Source organism: Microtus oregoni, unplaced genomic scaffold, assembly GCF_018167655.1.
Source record: "Microtus oregoni isolate MIOR12 unplaced genomic scaffold, Mior012 000017F_ref0000208, whole genome shotgun sequence".
Lineage (NCBI taxonomy): Eukaryota > Metazoa > Chordata > Mammalia > Rodentia > Cricetidae > Microtus > Microtus oregoni.
Genome location: NW_024543076.1, coordinates 12,243,569 through 12,270,111, shown reverse-complemented (window position 1 = coordinate 12,270,111; position 26,543 = coordinate 12,243,569). Strand labels below are relative to the sequence as shown.

The following is a 26,543-nucleotide window of genomic DNA, read 5'->3' as shown; positions in this document are numbered from 1 at the left end:
AAATATGCCTATGTGCTCAGTTTCATCATAATAGCCAGATTTCGTGGAGTGTTCAGGCCTTAATAAACAGTTCCTCAGTAAATGTCTTAGTTAAGCGATTGTTTCACAGGTCTTTCCCAAAAGATACCTTGTAAAGAGTACATTCTAAATTAAAATAAGCTCGGCTCAGCTGCTTATACAGTGCGATCAAGTGGGCTGATCTTTGCGGTGCTGAACAATTCTAAACAAATGGGGATAGCGAATTATTGCCCCAAACCACTATAAAGCGGCTACAGATGTTGATTTCTGAGTAATCGGCAGACATAAGCATGCTTTAGACAAAGTTAACATTTATAATCATTTGATGATAGTCAGGTAACGTTATAGCGCTAGCATCCACAGGCAAAAGATGGAAAGCATCGACAGAAATAACTTCATCAATGCAGCATTCGGTCCTTATTTTAGATATTGGATTAAATATATACATTTTAGAAACATTTCCCCCTTTGCTTACAAATGGGTCCTGCTCTGTAAGCACCTGTTTGCCTTTCCGCAGACCCCCGCCCGACCTTCCAAACTCAACTAATTGCTGGTGTCAAGTGGTTTTTGTTCAGAGTAAAATAATTTACTCTGTGCTTCGTTCAAATGTTATTCATTTTTCAGCTTTGTAGAATTCAATAAGCATAAACAAGTAGCTATCTGGGGAATGCAAGGCACAGCCTTCAAAGATCCTGTAATCTCTTTTTACTGTTGTTCTGTCTCATGGTCCCAAATTGGCGTTTTCATTATTTCCTATTCTCTCCATGTGACAGATTTGGTTTTGGGCGCTTTTGATAGCAAAATGTATCTCTCTCAGGCTATTAAATTAGCTGTTTGCTATTTCCCGTTTAAGTTACTATGCCGACCTCTAAGTTGCTTAGCCTGCTTTTTCTAGGGCGTTCGTTTCCTCTTTTCCACTGTCTCAGAGACTCCTTTTTCTCTTCCTTACATCTTTTTACTCTTACTTATGAGGGGGTATTTAAATTTCAACCCGGAACTCGGGACCGCGCGCCTTGAATGACGGGAGTCGTAGTTTCTGTGACTTCTGAGTAACCGTCTTTCAGGCGGATTCCAGCCCTGAGCGAAACCCCACAAATCCCAGAGTGCACTCGGGTGGGCCCGCCCCGGCCCGCCCCTCGTGCGCAGGCGCACTGGAGCCGCAGGATTTGAATCGGCGGCGTTGTTATTGACGCCATATTGGGGCCGGCGGCGGGTGGCAGAGTTGGGTCTGCGGAGAAGGAGAGGGTCGAGTGCGTTGCCTAGCGCTGTGCGGCCGCAGCCAACTCCCAGCCGCCTCGCGTCGCAGCCGCTCGCCAGCTTCCGTCGGCCCCGGCGCGTGGGAGATCGCGTTTTGGTCGCGCCCCTGGCCGGGTCCACTTCCGAAGGGAGCCGGTCTCGGCGCAGCAGCCTCGGCGCGCTCCAGTCCGAGCGAGCGAGCGCACGGCGGGGGTGGCCCGGCCTCTCGGGAGCGGCCCCGAGCCGGCGTCGCGAACCTCGCGCCTCGCCCACCTGCCCTGCCGCGGCCCCGCCGTCCCGGGCCCCACACCCACCGGGCGCATCCGAGGGCCCTCCTGCCCCCGTCCTTCCCGGCCCCGCCCGAGCCGGGCCTCGGCTGCCCGCCGCCATGGCGTGCGGAGCCACTCTGAAAAGGACTCTGGATTTCGATCCTCTGCTGAGCCCCGCGTCTCCGAAGCGGAGGCGGTGCGCGCCTTTGTCGGCCCCGGCGTCGGCTACCGCCTCCCCTGCGGCCGCCACCGCCGCCGCCGCCGCCTCGGCCGCCGCCGCCTCGCCGCAGAAGTATCTCCGGATGGAGCCTTCCCCGTTCGGCGACGTCTCCTCCCGCCTCACCACAGGTGGGCCTCGGCCCCGGGGCCGCCGGGGTGGGCTGCGGCCGGGCATCTGGGGTGCGGACACAAAGGGAAAGGGCCTGAACCAAGGTGGGGGCGGTGTCGGCAGGTTGGGTGGGTACGGGCCGTGCTGGCCGGCATTATGGGGTAGCTAGCTCCTTGTGAGGAAGATCATTTGGGGGCAGGGTCACTGGGATTGTGTCCTTCTGTAGAGACCCGGCGGAAATGATCAGAGTGGATGATATTGTTTATAAGTCCGGCGAGAGAAGGGTCACATTTCACCCGAATCTCCCGGTCTCTTGGGCTGAATCGATTGGTTGCAGCTATTAACTCAGTGACTGAGTGGTTTGAGGCGAGAAGGCAGCCCCTCCTCCATTTTAGACTTGGCTGGTTTTAGTATAGGAGGGGTGGGGCTTGGAGGGGGATGGATGTCACTGGGGCGAGTTGTAGGCCTGTCATTAATCACCCACAAGAACGCCACTTTGGCTGAGTCAAGACCTGTTTCTCTAGCAGGGTCAACAACAAAGCAAATGTTCTTCCCGAGTACTGTAATGTGATCTCGCTATGCGTCTAGTCCTTAAGAAATCCGAACTTTTAATGAAAAGAACTTGTCCTTTAAATTGGGACTGACTTAATTTATTTGTAAACGCTTTAGTTATCCCAACGAAAACCATCCTAGCCTCGAGAGTAACGAATACCCCAAGATTCCAGTGGACTTCCGTCTTGAAGTCTTTTATATATATATATTTATTTATTAATTTATGTATACAATATTCTGTCTGTGTGTATGCCTGCAGGCCATTAGAGGGCACCAGATCTCGTTACAGATGGTTGTGAGCCACCATGTGGTTGCTGGGAATTGAACTCAGGACCTTTGGAAGAGCAGGCAATGCTCTTAACCTCTGAGCCATCTCTCCAGCCCCCGTCTTGAAGTCTTGAAACATTCGGAAAGTGACTGCCTGGTGCACCTTTGGTTGCTTTTGTACATGATGTGTGTACCTAGGGATCTCCCCCCCCCCCCCCCCCCCCCCCCCGTGCACGTCTTAAGTCAGACTTTTGTGGACTTGAAGTCTAAACCTATTTCCTTTGTGTGTGGCTGTGTGGCATGCAAAGGTCTGTGAGTGCCAGAGAGAGAGCCCCCTTGGTGATCTCATCCTTAGAGCTTTGATTGGCTTAATTGAAATTTCTCCCCCAGAACCTCATTTTAAAAAAGACGGGAATTATATAATTCTGTATCTGGTAACTTCCATATACAATTAACTGTACCAAGTGGGTTTTTTCTTACTGTCACATTTAAATAGCCATACCCAAATCCATGGTGAGACCTCAGTTACCTATTCTTGCTATTAAATATTTGATCTAACTTAGGGCAATACTATTTTAAGAGTTGCAGTCAGTTTTCATAGGAATGCCAAAAGTTTTATTTAATGATCATACCTAAACTGGTCCCCTCCCCCTTATATATGTATAAAGGCATTCATGACGGATATGTTTTAATGAGTGGTTCTCAACATGTGGGTTGCGACCCCAGGTGTCATATCAAATATTTACATAACGATTCACAACAGTAGCAAACTTACAGTTATTAAATAGCAACGAAATAATTTTATGGTTGGGTCATCACAACGTGAAGAACTGTATTAAAGGGTCACATCCTTAGGAAGGTTGAGAACCACTAGTTTAGACATTACAGAAAAAGCGAGAACAAAGTGAAGAATGAGTTCTTTGGGGCAGACATTTTAGTTGTGTTTAATGAAATGGTATCTTTGAGCATTGAAATGGTGCCCTAACTACTAATGAGGTCTTTTCAAAGTAGCTGTAACCAGCAATAAATTTCATTAGGGTAGTGTTAGGTTTGTGAGTTACAGTATATCCCTATGCAATTAAAATAATCTTGAACACATACATGAAACACCAGGGAACTATACACCTTCCTTTACTTAGAGGAACTTGTTCAGAAATAATAGTGATCTTTCAAATTTGTCATGTCATTGCTCTCTTTGGAGCAGAGATTAATATACTTTGTGTTCTCTCACATTTCAATTAGGTAAAGTACAATAGTAAAATGATTAGAATTATTGCTAGTCTTTAAGCCAGCTGATAGTTTGATCCTATCTTGAAACCTAAAATCACATCTTAATTAATGTTTATAGTTGGCTAAATAGTAAGTGTGGGTATTTTTAATTAATTTGAATATTGATGTAGAAAATTGACATCCTGAAAAATGAGGGAGATTGCTGAAAGTTTAAATTTGCTAAAATGTACATATTTACTGTAATTTTTAATGATACTGTAAATGTATGGTTGAACTTTTTTGGGTTACAACTAAAGAACTGGAAGTTTATACAGTGCTTGTACCATATGCAGTTTGTCTTTCTCATTGCTCTTTTTTAGACCTCACGGTCACTTCTGATGGTGATGTTGAGGCTTTTATGGGGCTTATTAGCAGCTTCAGGAACTTGGGCACTGGTTTAAACCCTGACTGTTATTTTAGACATTCCAAGAAGGTGATTCCAAACTTTGATTTGAAGACTGCTTTTGTTTAAGTCAATATTTTTTAAACTTGCAACTTAATACTAGAGAAAAGGGCTAGTTGAAGGAGTCTAGCTTACCCTCAAGACTTGAAACTGTTACTCTGTTCATTAACAGTGGCTTCAGTTCTTGCCCCCTTTTACACATCATATCTCAAACATGATTTTTGGTGTGCCTGACTTACTGATTCAGAATTGCTTTAGGTAGGTTTGACAAACTATGGCCATCTGTTTGTACAGACTGGGAGGCAAGGCTTTTTTAAAATAACATTTTAAAATGGCTGAAAAAGAATAAAAATGATTATTTTTATGACATTGAAAAATCAAAAGAATTTAAATGTCAGTGCCATGAAAAACAGTTGGGATCCAGTTATGCCTGTCCGCCTTTAAAAGGTTGAAAGTCCATTACAGATTATCTTAGTAAGGTTGTGGAGAGAGTATTTTGCCCCGGAATTCATATTTATTGTCTGATCTTTTATTCCGTACCCCCACCCACCCAAAAAAAAGTTTGTACATACTCTGACCTAGGATTATAATTCAGTGATTGATGTCTAAAATACTTAGTGTGTAAAAGGATAGTAGATTGGTTTGGAGACAGAGAAGAGCATTTAAATGAAGATGGGGAAATGAGTGTATCAAATACTTATCCTGGGAAGTTGGTGGGAAAGGAAGGAAGGAGGGAGGGAGAGAGATTGAAATGTTCTTATCATGAAGGCCTAGCTAGCCTGGAACTCAGTGCTCTCCCTCCCAAATGCTGGGATTAGAGGGTGGATGCACCCTACTATGCCTTACATAAGATTTTTTTTTTTTTTTTTTTTTTGGTTTTTCGAGACAAGGTTTCTCTGTGTTTTGGAGCCTGTCCTGGAACTAGCTCTTGTAGACCAGGCTGGTCTCGAACTCACAGAGATCCGCCTGCCTCTGCTTCCCGAGTGCTGGGATTAAAGGCGTGCGCCACCACCGCCCGGCCTTACATAAGATTTTAAGGATATATTTTTTTTCCCCTAGTACTTTGAGAATTTAATGCATACGTACATGAAGTGTATTTTGATCAAACACCTAACTCTTCCCCAGATCCACTCCACCCCCATTCTCTGCTTCCCAATTTCATGTTCTCTCCCCTGCCCCTTAAAATAGCCTATCAAGTCCCAATTTGTGTTGCTTATGGAATTAGGGTTATCCATTGGAGCATGATTGATCTACTAAGAGCTTAAAGAAAATTGACTGTTTCTACACCAAATACCATCAGCTGTTAATAGGTCCTAGCTAAGGGTGGAGTCTTGTGCATAAGTGTTGACTGGCTTGATCTTTTATGCAGGTCTTGAACCTGTGATGACGATTGCTGTATTCAGTCCTGTCATGTGCAGAAGACACTGATTCTGGTCTTCCCTGACATCTGGCCCTTACTTTATTTGCTGCCTGTTCCATGATTGTTCCTGAGTATTGGTGGGAAGAGATATGATATGGATCCTTTATAACTGAGCTCTGCACTTTGACCAGTTGTGAGTTTCTGTGTTAACTGTGAATAGTATACAAGAAAAATTTTCTGAGGTCTGAGAGCTACATTAATCTATAGGTACAGAGATACAATTTATAGGGCAGTTTGTTACCATGGCCATTTAACAAAATAATGATATTAGGCTAGAGCAGTTTTGGGTTTTTGGCCAGGTTTACAGAGTCAAACATGTGTTTCTGCCTTGGAGCAGGTGGAAATCATAAACGCAGTCAGATAGCAGGGCATTTACCCCGTGACATTCATGCCACTGTTTTACTCATGAACTTGTCATGCCAGACATGAGTTTTGTAGCTCAGAGTTGACAGCTGGGTGATGCTGTTGGGATGACTTTTCTTTCGTAGTAGCCTGCGAAACACCTGCTGCTGTGGAAGCTAGCTAACAGGGAGGAGCTTCTGGGTCAGAACCAGCTTGCTCCTTATCCAGTGACCAGGGTGTGTGGTCCTCAGCAAGAGTCTTAACCATCAAGTTCTGGAGGGCAGCTAATAACATTGACAGTAGTCTTGGAGAGATCTCTGGACACCTGACCAACACTGTAAGGAGCTGTATTTCATACCAGTACTGGACTTTTATTTGGCAATCTAAGTTTTTTTTAATATCTATATTATTGTATAACCAAAAGATTAGTAAGGCATTCCTAAGGAGTTGTTTTTATTTTTTATAATTTTATTTATTTTTTTTTTTATTTTGTATTTTGAGACTGGGTTTTTCTGTGTAGCAGCTCAGGCTGTCCTGGAACTTGCTTTGTAGATCAGGCTGGTTTTGAATCACAGAGATCTGTCTGCCTCTGCTGGGATTAAAGGTGTGCACCACCACTACCCCATGAAAGGAACTGTTTTAATAAAACCGTAGACTGTTGGTACTATCAGTCAAATCTAACACATTGTTTTTGAAATTATACTATGAATCAGTGGTCTGGTGAATGACCTTCTGTGGATATTGTTGACTCTGAGTTGGCTAGTTAACTTTAATGTGTACATTGTTTGTAGTTTGTTTTAGGAACTGAGTTGGATGAAAAGTTAAATTCCATTGTAAGAACTCATTGTATTTGTTGGAAGCGTTCCATTAAAAAATGGAAACTACAGCTTGTGAATGGGGAATAGATTGTTCACTAGACATTGATACATGCCTCCAAATGGAGACACCAGCTGGCTTAAAGAAAATATAAATGCTTCTAGGCAAACAAATGATATGTCTGTTGGAGAAGGCAGTGTCTCACTTCAGATGTCATTTTATTGAGTCAGAGTGTCTTTTAATATTTGTGGTTATTTAGACAGCTGCTAAATTTTAGTTTCTCAGTGGAATTGGCAAATAAATGCATTAGTAGTGGTCTTTGTACTGTGGATTGTATTGTAAACCTGATACTTAAGAGTGTGTAGCTCCAGTTACCTATAACTGGATTAATTAGTTCATCAGAATTTTATGATCCTGTAGTCCTAGTATTTAAACAGTACCCCTTACTATTGACCTTAATACTGTGCAGTATTGTTAATCCACAAAATTTTCTCTGCATATGTGAAAATTTGATGGATTACTTGCCTTTGATAAGATTATCAATTTTTAAAAGGTAAGGAGAAGGGAAACACTTCCTATTTGAACGGGTCTGGTATCTACAGATGCTGCTCTGTATGTTGATTTGCTGAGTATAGCAATTCTAGAACTCAGTTTATCTCAGCATATCTCAACTCCCTGAGAGAGTCATAAATAGTCTGGGAAGAATGACCACAGACAGGTCTCTCAAGTTTAGAGCTGCTGCGGGGCAAATGAATGATACCACCTTTGAAACTAGCTTCAGAATTATTAGTACCCTCTCAGCTAACGTCTTGGCACAAAGTTCTTTTTAGTTAAAGTATTTTATGAGGAAAGTGTAATTAGGAACTACTGCAGTGAAAGGGTTTTGTTTTGTTTTTGTTTTTCGAGACAGGGTTTCTCTGTAGTTTGGAGCCTGTCCTGGAACTAGCTCTTGTAGACCAGGCTGACCTCGAACTCACAGAGATCCACCTGTCTCTGCCTCCTGAGTGCTGAGATTATAGTGTGCGCCACCATGTCCCAGCTGCAGTGAAAGTTTTAAATGATACTTCTGGGTATTTTTTAGAAAAAGATTTATTTATTTATATGTATGAGTGTTTATGAATGTGAATCCCACACATGTGGTATCTATGGAAGTCACATCCCCTAGAACTGGAGGTAGGGATGGTTGTGAGCTGTTGTAGGTTGTAGGTGGTGGGAATGGAAACTCAGTCCTCTGCAAGAGCAACAAGTGCTCCTAACTGCTTCTTAATATTTCTTCATATTCCTCTTGGATGGTAAATATGGACTGCTAGCATTACAATATTGTAAAAGTCTCATTTGGAGAAATTGCACCATTAATTAGAGATTTGCTCACTTTTCTGAAATTATATGTTCGCTGACTTTTTAGTATTTATTTTTGTTACTATTTATAACACCTTAAGAAAATAAGAATGAGGATAGATTAGGGATGAGCTTAGGAGAACTGTTGTTTTCTTTTTTGCTATTTGTTTATTGAGACTTGTCGTTTATTTACCTATTAATTTTCTTATTTGCTTGTTTACTTATTGAGGCAGGGTCTCTCTACATAACTCTGACTGTCCTGGAACTCATTATGTAGACCTGACTGCCACTTTCTCCAGAGTGCTGGGTTGTTAAAGGCACATGTCACACTGCCCAACCTTGTTTTATTTTTTAGATGAGATAGTACTGGGTGTGGTGGCACTCAGTAGGCTGAGGCAGGAGGGGCTGCATTTTGAGACCCTGCTTCAAAAATAAAGAGTACTGTGAGCAATGTTAAACTGCCTTAGCAATTGAATAAAATATAGTAGGATTTTTCAAGTATTGTTGTCCCTATCCCTAAGAGACTATCCAGTGCTGAAATATAATTACCTGAAAGAACTTTATGATGTAATTGGAAGTATAGATAATAGTTGTTATTGCCAGGACAGTGTAACCTGATATTGACTGTATCAGCCTTCAGTGACTTAGTGTGAAATAGTGCGTTATTGGAGACTGGCATTGTGATCTGCAGCAATGCTTATCTTCTGGTTTAGGGTAATCCCTTACTTAAAACAGCAACAAAACATCTCCCTGAATGAATATAGATATCATAACATACCTATCATAGAGGAGGCAGTTTAGAGACTCAGGACATCTCTTATGTGAATTTCTGATCATGACATGAGATTTCTTATAATTTGTTTTGCATAGTGGTCATTATTTGAGTTATCAATTAGATGAAGTCATACTTCATTTTAAATATTAGTATTGCTGTTTTGGTATTCTAATTTTAAACATTAGCTTTCTTTATTGTGATTTATTTAGGTAGCTTGTGATACTTGTGGAATGGGAGTAGCAATACAGCACAGCAGAGTAGTAGATCTTAACCTGCGGGCCCCACACTTAGGTCTGTATTGACTGACATTTCAGAAAGAAGACACTGAAACAGAACACATTCATGTAAATGTGTAAGTGATGGTAGTCCTGCTCTGTCTGGGGTTGTGTGGACTAAAAGCATTTCCACCTTAGTGCTGGGAATAGGCAGGCAGAGTTGAATGGGATTTTTAAAATTTGTCTAATAATCATACTTTCAACAAATAATCTTGCCTTTCTACAGAAAAAAAAAGAGGTCATAATATGGTAATTTCTTTAGTTTCCTCGTACCAACATTACCAACTTTGTCTTTGTCTTATAAGTATCCTTGTGAAGTAACTGAGTTAATAAAAATCAAGGAAGATTTTTCTTTTCCAAAGGAGTCTTGTCCTCCTAACTACCCCCACCCACAGACCTCCTTGACTTTGCTGTTTTTGGGTCTTCAGTTGAAAACATTTCTTCTAGCTTGTGCTCTAAAAGGAATTTGAAAGAGCTTTCAGATGCCTGTTTGCATTTGTACCTCCGACAACTTCCAAGCCAGTCAGCAGTGATGTGAATTAATGCCACTTAATTTTCATGTTTTGAATTTTTTTGGCTATTCTTTCTGTGCTCTTCTAACTTTAAATCTTAGGAGCCAGGCTGTGATGGCGCACGCCTTTAATCCCAGCACTCGGGAGGCAGAGACAGGTGGATCTCTGAGAGTTCAAGACCAGCCTGGTCTACAGAGCTAGTTCCAGGACAGGACCCAAAAGCTACGGAGAAACCCTGTCTCGAAAAAGCAAAAAAAAAAAAAAAAAATCTTAGGATTTTTTTTCTCCTGTGACACGGTTTCTCTGCAAAACAGCCCTGACTGTCCTGGGTCTCAGTGTAGACCAGATTGGCCTTGAACTCAGAGATCCACCTGCCTCTGAGTGCTGGGATTAAAGAAAGGCCTGTGCCACCACTGCCCAGCAAAATACAGGATTTCTTTAGTTCTAATTTCAGCTCCATGGCCACCTCACTTAATAGTTCCCAAAGGAGTCGCATGATTTAAGTTTCTACTCACAGATGACTCACTAATTTGTATCTTTAATCCAGACTATTTCTTTAAACCTCTTTCTCTCTCTTTCTCTGTGTATGTGTGTGGGGGGGGAGTGTAAGTGTGTGTATGGTAAGTGTACATGTATGTATGTATACATATTTGCATTATGTCTTAGCTTAGGTTCAAAATTGACATTTGGAGTCTTCCTCAGTCACTCCTAACCTTAGTTATTGAGGCAGGATCTCCAGTTGAATCCAGAGGTAGCCATCTTGCTCCTGTGTTGTCTTCACTTTCTGAGGGCCACTGCACTGTCCCTCCACTCCCAACTCAGAATCTTTTGGCTTTTAAATTCATGAATTAATCTTTAGATTCCAATCAGTATTTTCTTGTGGAGAGTTGGTCTTAATTCTTCTTTTATAGTAGTCACTACAGAAAAATGCATTTGTTTGTCATCAATCACATGATGATTATCTTAGGAGAAATCAGAGACCGTTTTTCAAATGTTGGCCACACATTCATTCATTCATTCATTCATTCATTCATATATATATATATATATTTTAAATAGGGGGCTAGTAAGATTGTTCAGCAGTTAAGAGTGCTTATTGCTCTTGCAGAGAACTTGAGTTCTGTTCCCAGCAACCATGGTATTCAGCTCACAACTCTTTGTAATTCTGGCTCCAGGGTTATCTCTGGTCTCTGGGCATTCACACACATGTGCAAAGACAGACACATATAAACTTTTTGTTTGTTTGGGTCCCGTTCCCCTGCCCCCCTAGACAGGGTTTCTCTGTAGCTTTGGTGCCTGTCTGGGAACTAGCTCTTGTGTGCTGGGATTAAAGGCTTGCGCCACCACTGCCCCATTACACATAAGCATTTTTTAAAAATAATAAAAGAAAGTACTAGAATCAAATAGGATGTTATTTAGAGTGTGAAACATGACTTAGCAAGTATTGGCACCCATTTTTCTGTGTAGCTTATTTGGGAGAAAGAATGCCTGAGCACATGAATAGGAAATGGATTCGTATTTCAACTTTAATTATGCTGTCCTTAAAGTCTTCTCCCCTCTGTCTTTGCAAACCGAGTTAGATTCTAAGTTTGCATTATGTAACATTTCTGTCAAGAGGCATTCATTCATTTAGCATCTACATGAGGAAGAAAAAGTGCTGTAACCACTGCAAGGTCAGATTCTGTTATTTCACTGGTAGTATAAAGCCATTGATAACTTGAGATACTTCAACAGCTTACTGTAAACCCTTTAAGTAACTGTAAATTATTTTGCCTTTATGACTGGTGAGTTGGACTAAGAGCTGAATTAACTCTGCTTCTAGATTAGACCGGACCATGTATTCTCTGTAGCACATACATTTTCTAGATTAGACCAGACCATGTATTCTCTGTAGCACATATATTTCCCCGTTCTGGGTTTTGATTGGTTCCATTTCCCCTTTCTCTCCCCTGCTTATTGCTGTTGCTATTTTTGCTTTGTTTTAAAGTTTAAGATTGCCCACAGTTTCTAACCTGTAGGCTCTTTGAGAAGATACTTACATTAGAGGCACACAACAAAAGCAGTTGGATATCCAACACATCCCTTTTGGTGTCATATGAACTGGAATTTAGTAGCAGGGGACCTTTCTGTTCCCAGCAGGCAGAACTATCCTTAACATCAGCTCCAAGAGATCAGATGCCCTCTTCTAGCCTCCACAGTCACTACATGCATATAGTATAGTTATCCACACGCAGGCACAAGACTCATACACGAAATAGAAATAAAAACCAAAAAAAAATAAGTAAAATAATCCTTTCTTTAAAATTCTGAACATTTTCTTAGACAAAGAAAAGAGACTACTGAAGATTAAAAATGAAAGGCACCAGTATTAAATATTGAATAGGATTGTTACTGTATATAAGTCTCTTTATTGCATTTACTTCTGCTTTCACTAAACTTCTTGGGATTTAGTTTCACATAGAGCTAAAGGGGTTAGTGAGAAAGTGGAGGTAGGTGACTAGGGGAGTGGAAACCTCAGGCATCTTCTGGTTAGATCAAAGTTCCTATTTTTTTTTAATGATTTTTTTAAAATTTATTTACTTATTATGTATACAATGTTCTGTCTGCAGGTATGCCTGCAGGCCAGAAGAGGGCACCAGATCTCATAGATGGTTGTGAGCCACCATGTCGTTGCTGGGAGTTGAACTCAGTACCTCTGGAAGAGCAGCCAGTGCTCTTAACCTCTGAGCTGTCTCTCCAGCCCCAAAGTTCCTATTTTCAATTAGAAGTCTCTGTATAGTGAATCGTATTGGCTCAAAAATAATATTCTGGATATGATCTTAACTGTTTCAGTGGCTGTGTTAAAGATAACTGCATTGGGGGGCTGGAGAGATGGCTCAGTGGTTAAGATCATTGCCTGCTCTTCCAAAGGTCCTGAGTTCAATTCCCAGCAACCACATGGTGGCTCACAACCATCTGTAAAGAGGTCTGGCGCCCTCTTCTGGCCTTCAGGCATACAGACAGAATATTGTATACATAATAAATAAATAAATTATACATAATAAATAAATATTTAAAAAAAGATAACTGCATTGTAGTGCAGTGATTCTTGTGTATTGTACCACATGGGCTTTTTCTTCCCAAGATTCAGAATGTTTTGTTGTTAGTGCTGGAATAGTTTCAGGTTTCATTGTGCTTCATATTAACTAAGGCAGTGACAGTTTTATGCATGGTGAAGTATTAATTGCCTTGGATGTTGTTATTTTAGATCTGTGGTCACCACTTTTCACTGGCCTGTGCTGGAATGTACATAGTCTTCCCTTCTAATGGTTGGAAATGCCTGTTCATTTCAGTAGTTCTATATGTAATGGATAGATGAGCTGAGTTTACTCTAAGTAAATGGGTTTTAATCAGACTATCTGACCACTGTTTTGAGTAAAAAGCTTAAGTTTAGCATTTACTAGTTAGTGCTCAACAGGATTTGACTTTGAATTGTTAGGTTTCAGGTGGGCTGTTTATTTTTTAGGATTCATTTTATGTGTATATGTGTGTATGGGAGTGTATGCTGCATGTATGTGCCTGAAGAGGCCAGAAGAGGGTTGGATATACTACTTCTAAAAACGTGCCCCTGTTAACTGTGCTCAAGGAAATTGTATATCATGAAAATTTAGATCTTTCCAAATTTGTACTTTTTCCTTTTAGAACAAATTCTGTACAACATAAAACAGGAGTATAAGCGTATGCAGAAGAGAAGACATTTAGAAGCTAGTTTTCAGCAGACAGACCCGGGTTGTAGTTCTGATTCACAGCCACATGCATTTCTCATCAGTGGACCAGCGTCACCAGGTAATCAGAAACTTTTTTTTTTTTAAAGCCTTATTTTATGTGTAATGTTTTTAAGGTGTCAGATTGCCCAGGGACTGGATTTAGATACATTTATGAACTGCCATGTGGGTGCTGGGACTTGAACCCTGGTCCCCTGAAAGAGCAGTCAGTGCTCTTAACCACCCAGCCATCTCTCCAGCCCCAATAAGAAACTTTAATAAGTGAAAGAAATGCTATGTGAGAAATTACGGGAGAAGAAAGGATGCAAATGCCCATAGTGACTTAAAGAACTTGTTTTTCTCTAAGATTAAAAAAAAAATTATGCTAGTTATAATATTAAAGTAATCAGCACTTGAATTCCCAGCAACCAGACAGCCACCTTATTAGCAGCCCTAAAACGGACACTTTGTAAGTATAATGACTTGTAACTTCCGTTAAAAACTTTCAAAACACCCAATTTTATGTATTTTTATGCTTTTGTCTGTATGTATATACTTGAAAGTACTTTAAATGATCCTTAAAGAGGATGACTGTTTAAGGAAATAATTTTCTATGAGGTATCTCATTATTTGATACTATCAGTGACTGTTAAATTAATAATATTTCAGAACTCAGAGCCATAAAATACAGATGTTTTCCCCCCTACAGACTAGCCTAACTGGTGGCATTAATGAAAAACTGTTAGAGAAAAGTACACAATTCAAAGAAATAATCATGATAAGAGCCTTCCCCCTTTAAGAAGTCACAAAAATGGACTTTCTGAATATTTGGTCATGAGTCAATTTGTTAGAGATATGTTGATATCCTATTCGTAAAGTTTTTAATATAGATCTGCGCTCTCTGTGTTAACAATTTTCTCTCAAAACTTTTTAGTTACGAAAGCATGGAAGAAATATTCTTGCTTATTTGAAACTGACAAACACTGGTGCAACTGCTTTTGGATACAGCTGCATTAGTTTGATAACTTTGGTTCTGTTGGAGTTTTAAGAATGAACTTATGTGAATTAGATTATATTAATGAATGAGATTATGATCACTATTCAAAGCTTAGAATCAATTATGTTTTTAAATTAAGTATCTACATTCCAGAATTTTCCCTATAGCAACTTTAAGACATTTTTTTTTTTTTGTTTTTTTCGAGACAGGGTTTCTCCGTAGCTTTGGAGCCTGTCCTGGAACTAGCTCTGTAGACCAGGCTGGTCTCGAACTCACAGAGATCCGCCTGCCTCTGCCTCCCGAGTGTTGGGATTAAAGGTGTGCACCACCACTGCCCGGCTAAGACATGATTCTTTAATAGGACAGTAAAGCGTTTGGAAAATGAGGAATATTGAAGTGGTGGCATAATCTGCTTGTGAGGCTTTACCGTATGGCCTTAAATATAAACAGTTGATAATAAAACAAGTGTCTTTTATAGTACTACTCTAATTTTAAACTGAAGCTTTAAATCAGTTATATTTCTTTTGTGGCTAATTTTGTAAATGAGCCACTAAACGTTCTAAGCAGGTATTTGCTGGGAGGATATTAAAAGTTTTGTAATGAGCTCCATCATTACAATAATTTTGTTTTGAGGTTTTCTCTATTCATCTTTAGGCTTTTCCTCTGGATAACATCTCTTTTTCCAGAGTCACAGCTGATCGAATTACTAGTTGGACCTGTTTATCATAAAGAATAAATTTTAAAGGACATGGTGTTGTTCTTAATTCCTGCGGGTTAGACGAGGGTTACACGAGGAAAGACACAGACACGCGGCAGTCCCACGTGGTACACTTTTAATGGGAGGGGAAAACACACTAGGAAAAGTGAAAGGAAGGGACAAAGGGAAGGGACAAGAAGGGGCGAACTCGTGGCTTGTCTTTGCTTTTAACGGGGGATGCAAAGGCTTCTGGGAAATGTGTCCCGCGCTTGCGTGCGCTGGAGTCCAGAGGGATGTTGGGAGTTGTAGTGTTGCAAGAGAACAACATTTCACCCTTTTGGTTTGATTAAAAAAAAATTGGGGGACCTTAAAGGGTTGGGAATGGGGGCATAGTCCAGTCTCTCATGGCTGCTTCCTGCTGGCTTTGGGCGTTGAGGGGTCCAGGGAATGTCCGATTATCTTGGCAATGTCCCATTGGCGTTTGCGGTCGCTGGTGTAGTTGGTCACTGATGTCCAGGGTTGCTGGCTGGTGTAGTTGGTCAGTGATGTCCAGGGTTGCTGGCTGGTGTAGTCGGTCACTGATGTCCAGGGTTGCTGGCTGGTGTAGTCGGTCACTGATGTTCGAAGTCCTGGCTGTCGTCTGAGGCGGCTGATTGAAGAAATCTGTGTGGCTTTTCCTGAGTAGCTGGGTCATCATTAAGATGCTGGAAGGCAAAAGTTGCATTAGTAAAAGAAAAAAATTAAAAGAAGGGGGGGGAATTTTTGGGGAGCTGGGGTGAAGAGGGGGGGAGAGGGTCTTAGGATGTCCGGGGTTAAGAAATGATAAAAAAAATTAAGTGATACTTATTCCTTTGTGTTTGATCCGTTGGGCTGGCATCCCGGAGCTTAAGGAAACTGTCTTAAAAGAAATAGATTCTAACCATACATCTCTTAACATTTCAGGGGCCACTGCTGCAGTCAGCGGCTGGCCTGTTACGTAAAAGAGCTTTGTAGAGGAGAATCTGCTTACCACTTGCCTTCGTATTTGATGGGGGTACCTGTAACGACAGCTAGACGGTTATTTATGAATTTAAAGAAGGGAGGGTGTGTTAACACAGCGACGGATCGGGACCATTATTGTCCTTAGACTGTAGTAGGGGGGCTGAATCCGGCGTCCTTTGGAACTTAAGAGTACAGGGTCCGGTTTGAGTCACCGTGTATGAAGGATTATCTTGAGCTGTGGAGATAAACGGTTTAAGATGTGACAGGTGAATCCAATGAGGAATTCCTTTAAGCTTGGCAGCTGTGGGAGTTAAAAGAATTACTTTGAAAGGGCCCTGCCATTTAGGGGAAAGGGGTGAAGGGCGCTGGCCTGGGGGTGAGAGTAATACCTCATCCCCTATTTTAACTGGCGGCGGACATGTATTAGCACATGGTCGAGGTAGTGAGTGATCTGTGAAGTTCCATAGTAGTGAGCGTAAGTGGAACAGGAGGGGAGTGAGCAGGTGGTCAGGAAGGGGGGAAGTCTCCGATGAGAAGCCGGGGGTTAAGACCGGCCGCCCATACATGAGTTCAAAGGGTGAGATGAGGAGGGGGCCCCTTGGAAGGGCTCGGAGTCGGAAAAGAGCTAAAGGCAGGAGCCTTACCCAGTCGAGGTGGAGTTCTTGTGACATCTTAATGAGGGCTTCCTTTAAAGAGCGGTTAGTTCGTTCTACCTTACCTGACGACTGAGGAGGTACGGTATATGGAAATTCCAGGGGATCCCGAGCGCTTTAGACAGATTTTGAGAAATCTGAGAAGTAAACTCTGGACCGTTATCTGACTGAAGAGAAGTTGGGAGTCCAAACCGAGGAATAATCTCTCGGAGGAGAATATCGAGACTGTCTGGGCCCTCTTGTTAGAGGTGGGGAAGGCTTCAACCCACCCAGACATTGTATCCACCAGAACCAGGAGATATTTAATCCTCCTGACTGTGGGCATATGAGTAAAATCCAGCTGCCAATCAGTTCCCAGAAGGGAGCCCCTTGCTTGGTGGGTAGGGAAAGGGAAGCTACGATATTTAGTCCTGGGATCTGACTTTTGGCAGATCTGACAGGAGGCAGTGGTGGCTTTTAGAAACCTGATGTCCTCAGGCGTGGGTTTGATATGTGTTTTTACAAAATGAAGCAGAGCTTTTTCATTCGGATGAAAAAGCTGGTGCAGGTAGGACAGGATCTGTTGAGTGTTAGGAGGTGTCTGTGAGGTTGTAGGCTGTGCTGTAAGTACTCCCTGAGGTAACTGAGGCAGATCTGAGCTAAGAGCTGCTGTCTTAGCTGCTCTGTCAGCCCGATTATTTCCCTTGGAAGCAATAGAACTGTCAGACTGATGAGACCGACAGTGAATAATTCCTATAGCTTTAGGTAGATAGGAGGCCCTCAGCAAGTCCATAATATACTCTGAGTTGGTAATAGACCCTCCCTTTGCTGTGAGAAGCCCGCGTTCCTTCCAGATGGCCGCGTGGGACAACAGGATATGAAAAGCATATTTAGAATCTGTATAAACATTTAAAGATTGTCCGGCGGCTAACTGGGAGGCACGGGTGAGGGCTATCAGCTCAGCCTGCTGGTTGGTAGTATGAGCAGGGAGTAGCTTTGCCTCGACTATCTCTGTGTCTGACACTATGGCGTAACCTGCTCTGCGTGTCCCGTCACATAGAAAGGAGCTGCCGTCCGTGTACCAGGTGTGGGTGGCCTGGGGCAGACTGCCCTCCTGTATATGTGAGGGGTGGGGCAGTAGGTCCTCTAGGACCTCAATGCAGGAATGGGATGGGGAATCATTAGCACCAGGTTGAGGTAGAAGATTTGAAATATTGAGGGGTGGGCAGCACTGGAATGTGAGACTAGTGTCTTCCACCAGCGCCACCTGAAGCGAAAGAACTCGAGAAGGAGGTAGGGTCTGTAGGCCTTTGTAAGTTAAGAGGTTAGACAAATTATGATGAGAGAAAACCGTAGTAGGTGCTCCGAAGGTTAGCTTTTTTGACTCACGAATAAGAAGTTCCGCAGCTGACAAGGCCCGTATGCAGGGTGCCCAGCCCCGAGTGGTGAGGTCCATCTTCTTTGACAGGTAAGCTACAGGTGCGAAGGAAGGTCCCAGTTGATGGCCTAGAACTCCCAGGGCATAGCCCTCTTTTTCTGCTACGTAAAGAGAAAAAGGGCGGGTTAAATCCGGAAGATGGAGAGCTGGAGCCTGGGTAAGGGCCTGTTGGAGTCTCCGGAAAGGTTTGGTGATGGGGTGAAGCAGGGGCTCATGCATAGAGCCGAGGGCTGCTTCTTATAGGGGGCGGGCGAGGAGAGAGAATGAGGGAATCCAGGATCGCAGGAAACCGGCCACTCCCAGGAATGACAGAACCTCTTCTTTGGTGGAGGGAACTGCAAGAGATTGAATTAGTCTCTTTCTGTCTAAGGTGATAGCCTTTTGTGTTGGGGTTATAGTTAACCCCAAATACGTTACCTGAGTGGTGGACAATTGAGCCTTCGAAGGCGAGACTCTGTAGCCCTTTTTGGATAAAAAATTTAATAAGGTGGCGGTGTCAGTCCTGCTAGTCTCCAAAGAGGGGCTACATAGCATGATGTCATCGACATAGAGTACCAGTTTTGATTTAAGGAGGGACAGTGAGAGCAGATCAGAGGCCAGAGCCTGGCCAAAGAGGTGTGGGCTGTCCCTAAATCCCTGAGGCAGGACGGTCCAGGTTAGTTGTGTGGAGAAATTAGTATCAGGATCTGTCCAGGTGAAGGCAAAGATGTTCTGAGACCGAGGGCTGAGAGGAATAGAGAAAAAGGCATCCTTTAGGTCTAAGACTGAGAAGTGGGAGGTCCCTGAAGGAATGTTAGACAGAAGTGTGAGAGGATTGGGTACCACTGGGTGTAAGGGAACGACAGCAGAATTAATGAGCCGGAGGTCCTGAACCAAACGATAAGTTCCGTTAGATTTTTTGACAGCCAGTATAGGAGTGTTAAAGGGGGATGAGGTGGGGCGAAGCAGCCCCTTCCTCAAGAGATCAGAGATTATAGGTTTTAGTCCTTTGAGGCTTTGGGAAGGAAGCGGGTACTGGGCTTGGGTGATATACCCAGTAGGGTTTTTTAACTGAATAATAACGGGGGGGGGGTGGTGTTTAGCGACAGCTGGGTTTTGGATGTCCCACACGAGAGGGTCCACCTGGGAAGCTGGGAGGGGAAAAGACATGTTAGTATCAGAGGGTCGCGGAGCCAGGAGAAGCAGCAGCTGTGTCACCGACGGATCTGAAACGAAACGGGTGGGGGGCGCAAAAGAAATGGAAGCTCCCAGCTTGGTCAGAAGATCCCTTCCCAAGAGTGGGACTGGACAGGTTGGTAGAACTAGAAATGAATGAGTGAGAAAGATACCTTTAAATATGCAATTGAGAGGTGGAGTTTGGAGAGGTAGATAAGGCTGTCCCCCTACCCCGACAATAGGGGAACGTGAGGGGGAGGTTGGCCCCCAAAATTCCCTTAGAACCGAATATGTTGCTCCGGTGTCCAAGAGAAAGGAGATGAGGCGTCCCGACACTGTAAGAAGTACCCGGGGCTCCTGGTTGCAGATGGGCGTAGCAGTCGGGTTGTCGGTGGAGGAGCCCGGGAACCTTCAGTCTTCCAGAGCCAGACCCAATAGGTCAACCTGGGGGTCCTCTGGGGCGGCTGCCCCAGCGTCACCGAACGCATGAGGGCAGTCTGTGGACCAATGACCCTCCCTGTGACACCTTGGGCAGGGGCCCCTTGGGTTGCGATGGGGATTGGGGCACGCCTTTGACCAGTGACCTGTCTTACCACACTTGAAGCATGGGCCAGGGGGCGGGGGAGCCACGCGCGGAGGGCGGGCAGTGGAGTCCATCACCTCAACTGGCCTGGCGGGTGCGGTGATCACGTGGCAATGATTTCTGGCCTTGTCATTTCTTGAGTGGTAGATCTTGAAGGCCATCTCCAGGATCTGTGCCTGTGGAGTTAAGGGACCCTTCTCCAAACGTCTGAGCTTCGCCTTGATGTCTGAGTAGGACTGGTTGACAAAGTGGGACATCAGGAGCTGTCTGCCCTCGTTGGATTCTGGATCCATGTTTGTGAACTGTAGCATAGCTTTGGTGAGACGGTCAAGGAATGCAGAAGGATTCTCGTTTGTATCCTGAAATATTTCTGCAAGTTTAGAATAATTGACTGGTTTGAGAGCCGCCTTTCTTAATCCCACCAGGAGGCAGGTTAAGAATCTGTCCCTGGACAGAATGCCCCCGGGGGAGTTGTAATCCCAGTGGGGTTCCTGTTCGGGCACCGCCTCTGCACTGGGTGGATGAGAAGGCTGAGTCTGGTGTACTTCATCAGCATGCAGTCTCGCCTGCTCCCAGACCCGTCGGCGTTCCTCAGGAAGCAAGTTGTTAAAGAGAATCATATAAATATCATGATAAGTTAGGCTGTAAGATTGGGTTAAATATTGAAACTCTTTTGTGAAATTAGTGGGGTTAGCCGTATACGACCCTAGTAGCTTAGAAATATGTGAAAGTTCCGATAAGGCGAAGGGGACGTGCACCCGAAGTGGGCCCTCGACCCCAGCTACCTCTCGTAAGGGCAGAACAGTAGCTGGTTTGGGTTGATCAGGGTCTGCTGCAGCGGCTCGCGAGCACGTAAGGGGAGGGGTGAAATTAGGCGCAAGGCGGTGGGTGGGGTTAGCGCCTGAGGGGGTCTTGGAAGACCGAGGCAGAGGGGTGGGGCGGGGAGGTGAGACGGAAGAATCCGAAGTTGATTCGGACGGCCTGCGCCTGCTGTGACGGGAAGAAATCGTTAATTGTCTTCGCAGTCGAGCCCTGCTGCGAGAAAAGTTAGGTGAAGCTGGATCGGAAAGGCTGGGATATATGAGACGGGGGGAATGAGATTTTTTGGGGGGTTCAGAGGAACGGGAAGGCGACCCAGAAGGATGTTTACGCGGAACTCCTGGAGACCTAGGAATGAAGCGTTTAGAGGCATGGGGAGAAGGTGTAGGCGACTCCTTTTTGTACCTAAAAGAAACTTTTGAAGGAGGGGGGATAGAGGAGGTGGCCCCCGATTGGGCAGGGCGGGAAGGAGTGGTCCCACGAGGTCGGGGAGGCGGGGGATCGTCAGCGGGGTCCATGGTCGGAGTGGAGGGTTCCTGGAGGGAGGGTAAAGCCAAAAACTTGTGAGCCGGTGAACAGTGTGACGAGATAGATGGGTCAGTTTTTAGAGCCATATAAAAGAAGGCCATCACGTACATTAATTCCTTCCATTTAGTTGACCGGTGACAAAACTTTGCCAGCTCCCGCAGAGTGTCAGGGTCAAATGATCCCTGGGAAGGCCAGCGAATGGAGCCTTGTGAATTGTATTTAGGCCAAGTCTTGGAACAAAGCCGTGTTAACTTGGAAAGTTTTATGGAGGGAATGAGGGCGTGGGGTTCGAGAGCTTCCAGAAGCTGCCCGAGCGGGGAAGATGGGGGGACCGGTTTAGAATTTTTTGAGCCCATGGCCGAAGTGTAGCCCAGCCGCAAAAAGGTACCAACAGAGTACCGCAAACACGGCAAGCCAAAAACGCAGGCATCCGAGCGAATTTGGGGCGTGTTAACACTTAACTGCCCCGAGCCCAGCAACCGTATGGGAGAGAAAGTCCCGGCTGAGAGGAGGCGATTAAGCTCTTTAGGGCACAGGGCCCGGAGGTGCCACAAGGAGCGGCCCGAAAGCGGACAGGAAAAAGTTAGAAAAAAAAGGAAGAAAAAAGAGAAAAAGCCCGGAGCACCAAACTCCGGGTGCGCGGACTGAGCGTTTCGGCCGAGGGCAAAGAACCGGGGGAGGCGGGTTAGCAACCTAGCCCTAGCCCGAGGTGCGCAAAGAAAGCCGCAAAGAAAGCCGCGCAAAGAAAGCCGGCCAGACAGTCTTTGAACGCCCCAGGGGGAAGGAAGTGAACCCGGGGTAACTCACGGATCAGGATGAAGCGGTGGAAATGGCCGCGGAGAACAGGTGGCGGTGAGCGAAAGCTGTCGGTTCTTTGGACCTTGTCGGTGAAACCCAGAGGAAAAGCCTCGGGCAACGGACGGAGAGGTCTCAGGGTCGATGCGGCGGCACCAAAATGTTGTTCTTAATTCCTGTGGGTTAGACGAGGGTTACGCGAGGAAAGACACAGACACGCGGCAGTCCCACGTGGTACACTTTTAATGGGAGGGGAAAACACACTAGGAAAAGTGAAAGGAAAGACAAAGGCTTGTCTTTGCTTTTAACGGGGGATGCAAAGGCTTCTGGGAAATGTGTCCCGCGCTTGCGTGCGCTGGAGTCCAGAGGGATGTTGGGAGTTGTAGTGTTGCAAGAGAACAACACATGGCACAGTTCTAATGAAACTTGCTTTCAGAGTGCATTCTGTTATGGTTCTAAATCAGGTGCCGTTTTATTTATGTTGTACATAGGGACTTCATCTGCAACATCCTCACCATTAAAAAAAGAACAGCCCTTATTTACTCTAAGGCAGGTTGGGATGATCTGTGAACGTTTGTTGAAAGAACGGGAAGAGAAAGTTCGAGAAGAATATGAAGAAATACTGAACACAAAACTTGCAGGTAACAAATAAATTTATTTTAGAATATCCCAGTGCTTTAGTCACTGTTCTGCTGCTGAGAAGAGACATCATGAAAACATTTAACTGGGGGCTTGATCAGTTTTAGGTTAGTCGATTATGGCAGCGTGCAGAGAGGCGCTATGGCAATAACTGAGAGCTACACCCTGATCCCTAGTAAGAGAGAGAAGGCCTAGACCTGGTGTGGGCTTAGGAAACCTTGAGTCACTAACCAGCTCCCAAGTCTTGAGAGACTTAGTAGTTATGAAAGGTTGGCTTTACCTATGCTTGCCCCACTAGCTCTTGTAATTTAAATTAACCTGTTTCTCTTCATCTACAGTTGCCTCAGGACTTTTTACCTCTTTGATTCTGTACGTCCTACTCTGGCTATTTAACTGCTCTCCCCCCCCCCTTCCTCCCTTTAATGCTCTTCTCTCTTCTGATTCAATAAGTAGGAGGATTCGTCCTCCTAATTATTATCTCACCCTATAGCCCCTCCTATCTCTCTACTGCGTAGCTATTGGCCATTCATCTTTTTTTTTTTAAAGGTATATTTATTATGTGTACAGTATTCTCAGTATTCTGTCTGTCTGTATGCCTGCAGGTCAGAAGAGGGCACCAGATCTCATTACAGATGGTTGTGAGCCACCATGTGGTTGCTGGGAATTGAACTCAGGACCTATGGAAGAGCAGGCAGTGCTCTTAACCGCTGAGCCAGCTCTCCAGCCCCGGCCATAAATCTTTTTAATAGACCAGACCAGTCAGGTGCCTTAGGCAGGCAAGGTAAAACAACGGATTACATATTTAAACAAATGCAGCATAGACAGATGTAACACATCTTTGCCTAGTTAAATATTTCACAATAAAGACCAACCCCAGTGATGTAAGGTAATCAAATAAAATTTGATAGGGAAATTGTTCGTCACTAAATATTGGAGTATTGCCAATGGGGGCTCTAGGTGTACCTTCCTCCAACAAGGCTATACCTCCTAATCCTTCTAAATTTTTCAGAGTTCCACTCTTTGGAGATTCAAATGTTCAAGTGTTCAAATATATGAACCTATTGGGTCCATTCTTATTCAAACGGCCACACCAAGAAACTGTTGTAAGAACTGAATTATTCCCACCATGTTTTATGCTGGTGAAAGTATTTTCTGTACATTGACACAGTGTTGTCTATTAACCAAAGCATTACAGCAAAAAAAAAAAAAAAAAGAAAGAAAGAAAGAAAAAGGAACTCAACATTCTTAAAACCCACACCTCACTTTCATGGCCCTAGGGAAGAACTAGTTATGTTGATCAGCTGCAGTATTAGTAAATTTAAATTTTTTTTTTTTTTTTATTTTTCGAGACAGGGTTTCTCCGTAGCTTTTAGTTCCTGTCCTGGAACTAGCTCTTGTAGACCAGGCTGGCCTCGAACTCACAGAGATCCGCCTGCCTCTGCCTCCCGAGTGTAAATTTAAATTTTTATGTTGTATCCTGTGGATGTGGAAAACACTCTGTTTACAATTATTACTGAGGTTATGGGAAGGATGAAGGTGTTAGAGTGCCTTTATGTAGATTTATATTTTTAGATACATTAAATGGGTTATTTGCAAGTCATATAATTGACACATCTTTATTTGTAGAACAATATGATGCATTTGTGAAGTTTACGCATGATCAGATAATGCGGCGATATGGAGAACAGCCTGCTAGTTGTAAGTATTTGACCTTTGAACTACAAACTGAAATAATGTTTTCATATTTAAAAAGAGTTGATAAAAATGTATTGATGTTGGAGTTAGGGTAAAAAAATGTAGAGACAAGGTTGGTTTAAAACAGAAGTAAAATGCTCTTGGTCACTTAAATACCTAGGGGCGATGTTACAAATGAATTAAACTTATATGTTTTATTTTGTCTCATTCTTTGCACTAATACTCCTTTTCTCCTCCAGATGTTTCATGAATCACGCTTTTTGCATTTGTGGGCTGCCCTGTTCCTTGTTGAGTTGTTGCAGGAGGTCCCAACTATGACCTGCAACAGTGCCAGTGCCCGTCTGTGAATACAGGTTATTTCAAGCTTTCGTCAGTGGCAACCACTCTTAGGCAGCAGCAATTGGTTTTGGAAATTTCCGTGATGTCATTACCACCTGGATGTGGACCTTTGCTACTTGTATTAATACCAGTGGCCTCGTTTTGCTGTATCATTACAATTTGGCTTCTTTATATTAATGTTTGAAAGGGATTAAAGTTGGCATCTAGAACATGCCCTTCACTGGTTATGTAAATAAAGCTGTAGAATGACACGTCAGATGAAGTTAGTGTGATTTTAATTGTGCACTACAACCAAGCTGTAACCAGTTATTAATAATTTAGAATGTAATCCCAGGACAATTAAGCAGTTAGTCTACAGTACTTCTGTGAAATAGTGGAGGAGGAGGGCATTTCTGTATTTCAGGACTTTCATTGGGGTTTCAGAATGGGTTTATATGATTTCCTTTATTATTATTTTTTTGGTAGTTCTATTTATTCTATCAGTCTTTTTAACAAATGTTTATTGCTGCACCCCCCCTCCCCAGTGTATCATTGTTTTACTGCCCTTGTAGCACTGGACTTTAGTTGGAAAAATAAAACATTTACTTCTATTCTGCTTGTTTTCGAATTGTACACATGGGTAGTATTTGAATAAAGTAGTGTTTTAAATATAAGTATTTTCTTTTTTTTTTTATTGAGAAAAGGAGAAAAAAAAAACAAGTTTCCACCTCCTCCCAGCCTCCCATTTCCCTCCCCCTCCTTCCCCCCTATGCCCCCTCCTCCCACCCTTCTCCCCCTCCCCCAACTCCTTTTCCCCTCCCTCTCCAGTCCAAAGAGCAGTCAGGGTTTTCTGCCCTGTGCTAAGACCTAGGACCTCCCACCTCCGTCCATATCTAGGAAGGTGAACATCCAAACTGGCTGGGCTCCCACAAAGCCATCACATTACATAGGATCAAACCCCCGTGCCATTGTCCTTTGCGTCTCATCAGCCCTCATTGTTCGCCATGTTCAGAGAGTCCAGTTTTATCCCATGCTTTTTCAGTCACAGTCCAGCTGGTCTTGGTGAGCTCTCAATAGATCAGCTCCACTGTCTCAGTGGGTGGGTGCATCCCTCGTGGTCCCGACTTCTTTGCTCATGTTCTCCCTCCTTCTGCTCCTCATTGGGACTTTGGGAGCTCAGTCCAGTGCTCCAGTGTGGGTCTCTGTCTCTATCTCCATCCATCACCAGATGAAGGTTCTATGATGATATGCAAGATATTCGTCAGTATTGCTCTAGGATAGGGTCATTTCAGGTTCCCTATCCTCAACTGCCCAAGGAACTAACTGGGGACCTCAGCTTGGGCACCTGGGAGCCCCTCTAGGGTCAGGTCTCTTGCCAACCCTAAAGTGGTTCCCTTAACTAAGAATTGTGGTTCCGTGCTCCCCTGTCCAACCTTCCTTTATCCCAACCCTCCTGCTTTCCCAAGGCCCGACCTCCTTCCCTTCTAACTTTTCTCTCCCCATCTCCCCTTACCCCCAACCCACCCCACCCCAAGATCCCAATTTTCTCCCCGGCAATTTTGTCTACTTCCCTTAGCCCAGAGGATAACTATATGCTTTTCCTTGGGTTCCCCTTCTTACTTAGCTTCTTTAGATTCACCTATTGTAGACTCCGTGACCCTTATTTATGGCTAGAAACCAATTATGAGTGAGTGCATCCCATG

General features: G+C 43.8%; 1 protein-coding gene across 1 annotated transcript; it reads left to right on the top strand.

Annotated features, from left to right (window-relative positions):
* Positions 1-1,180: 1,180 nt before the first annotated feature.
* Positions 1,181-25,514, top strand: Akirin2 (akirin 2). Its single transcript, XM_041667878.1, has 5 exons — positions 1,181-1,871; positions 13,502-13,645; positions 22,680-22,829; positions 24,454-24,525; positions 24,762-25,514. Exons 1-5 carry the CDS (start codon positions 1,643-1,645, stop codon positions 24,770-24,772), a joined length of 606 nt encoding a protein of 201 aa, XP_041523812.1. The 5' UTR covers positions 1,181-1,642; the 3' UTR covers positions 24,773-25,514.
* The last annotated feature ends 1,029 nt before the right edge of the window (positions 25,515-26,543 follow it).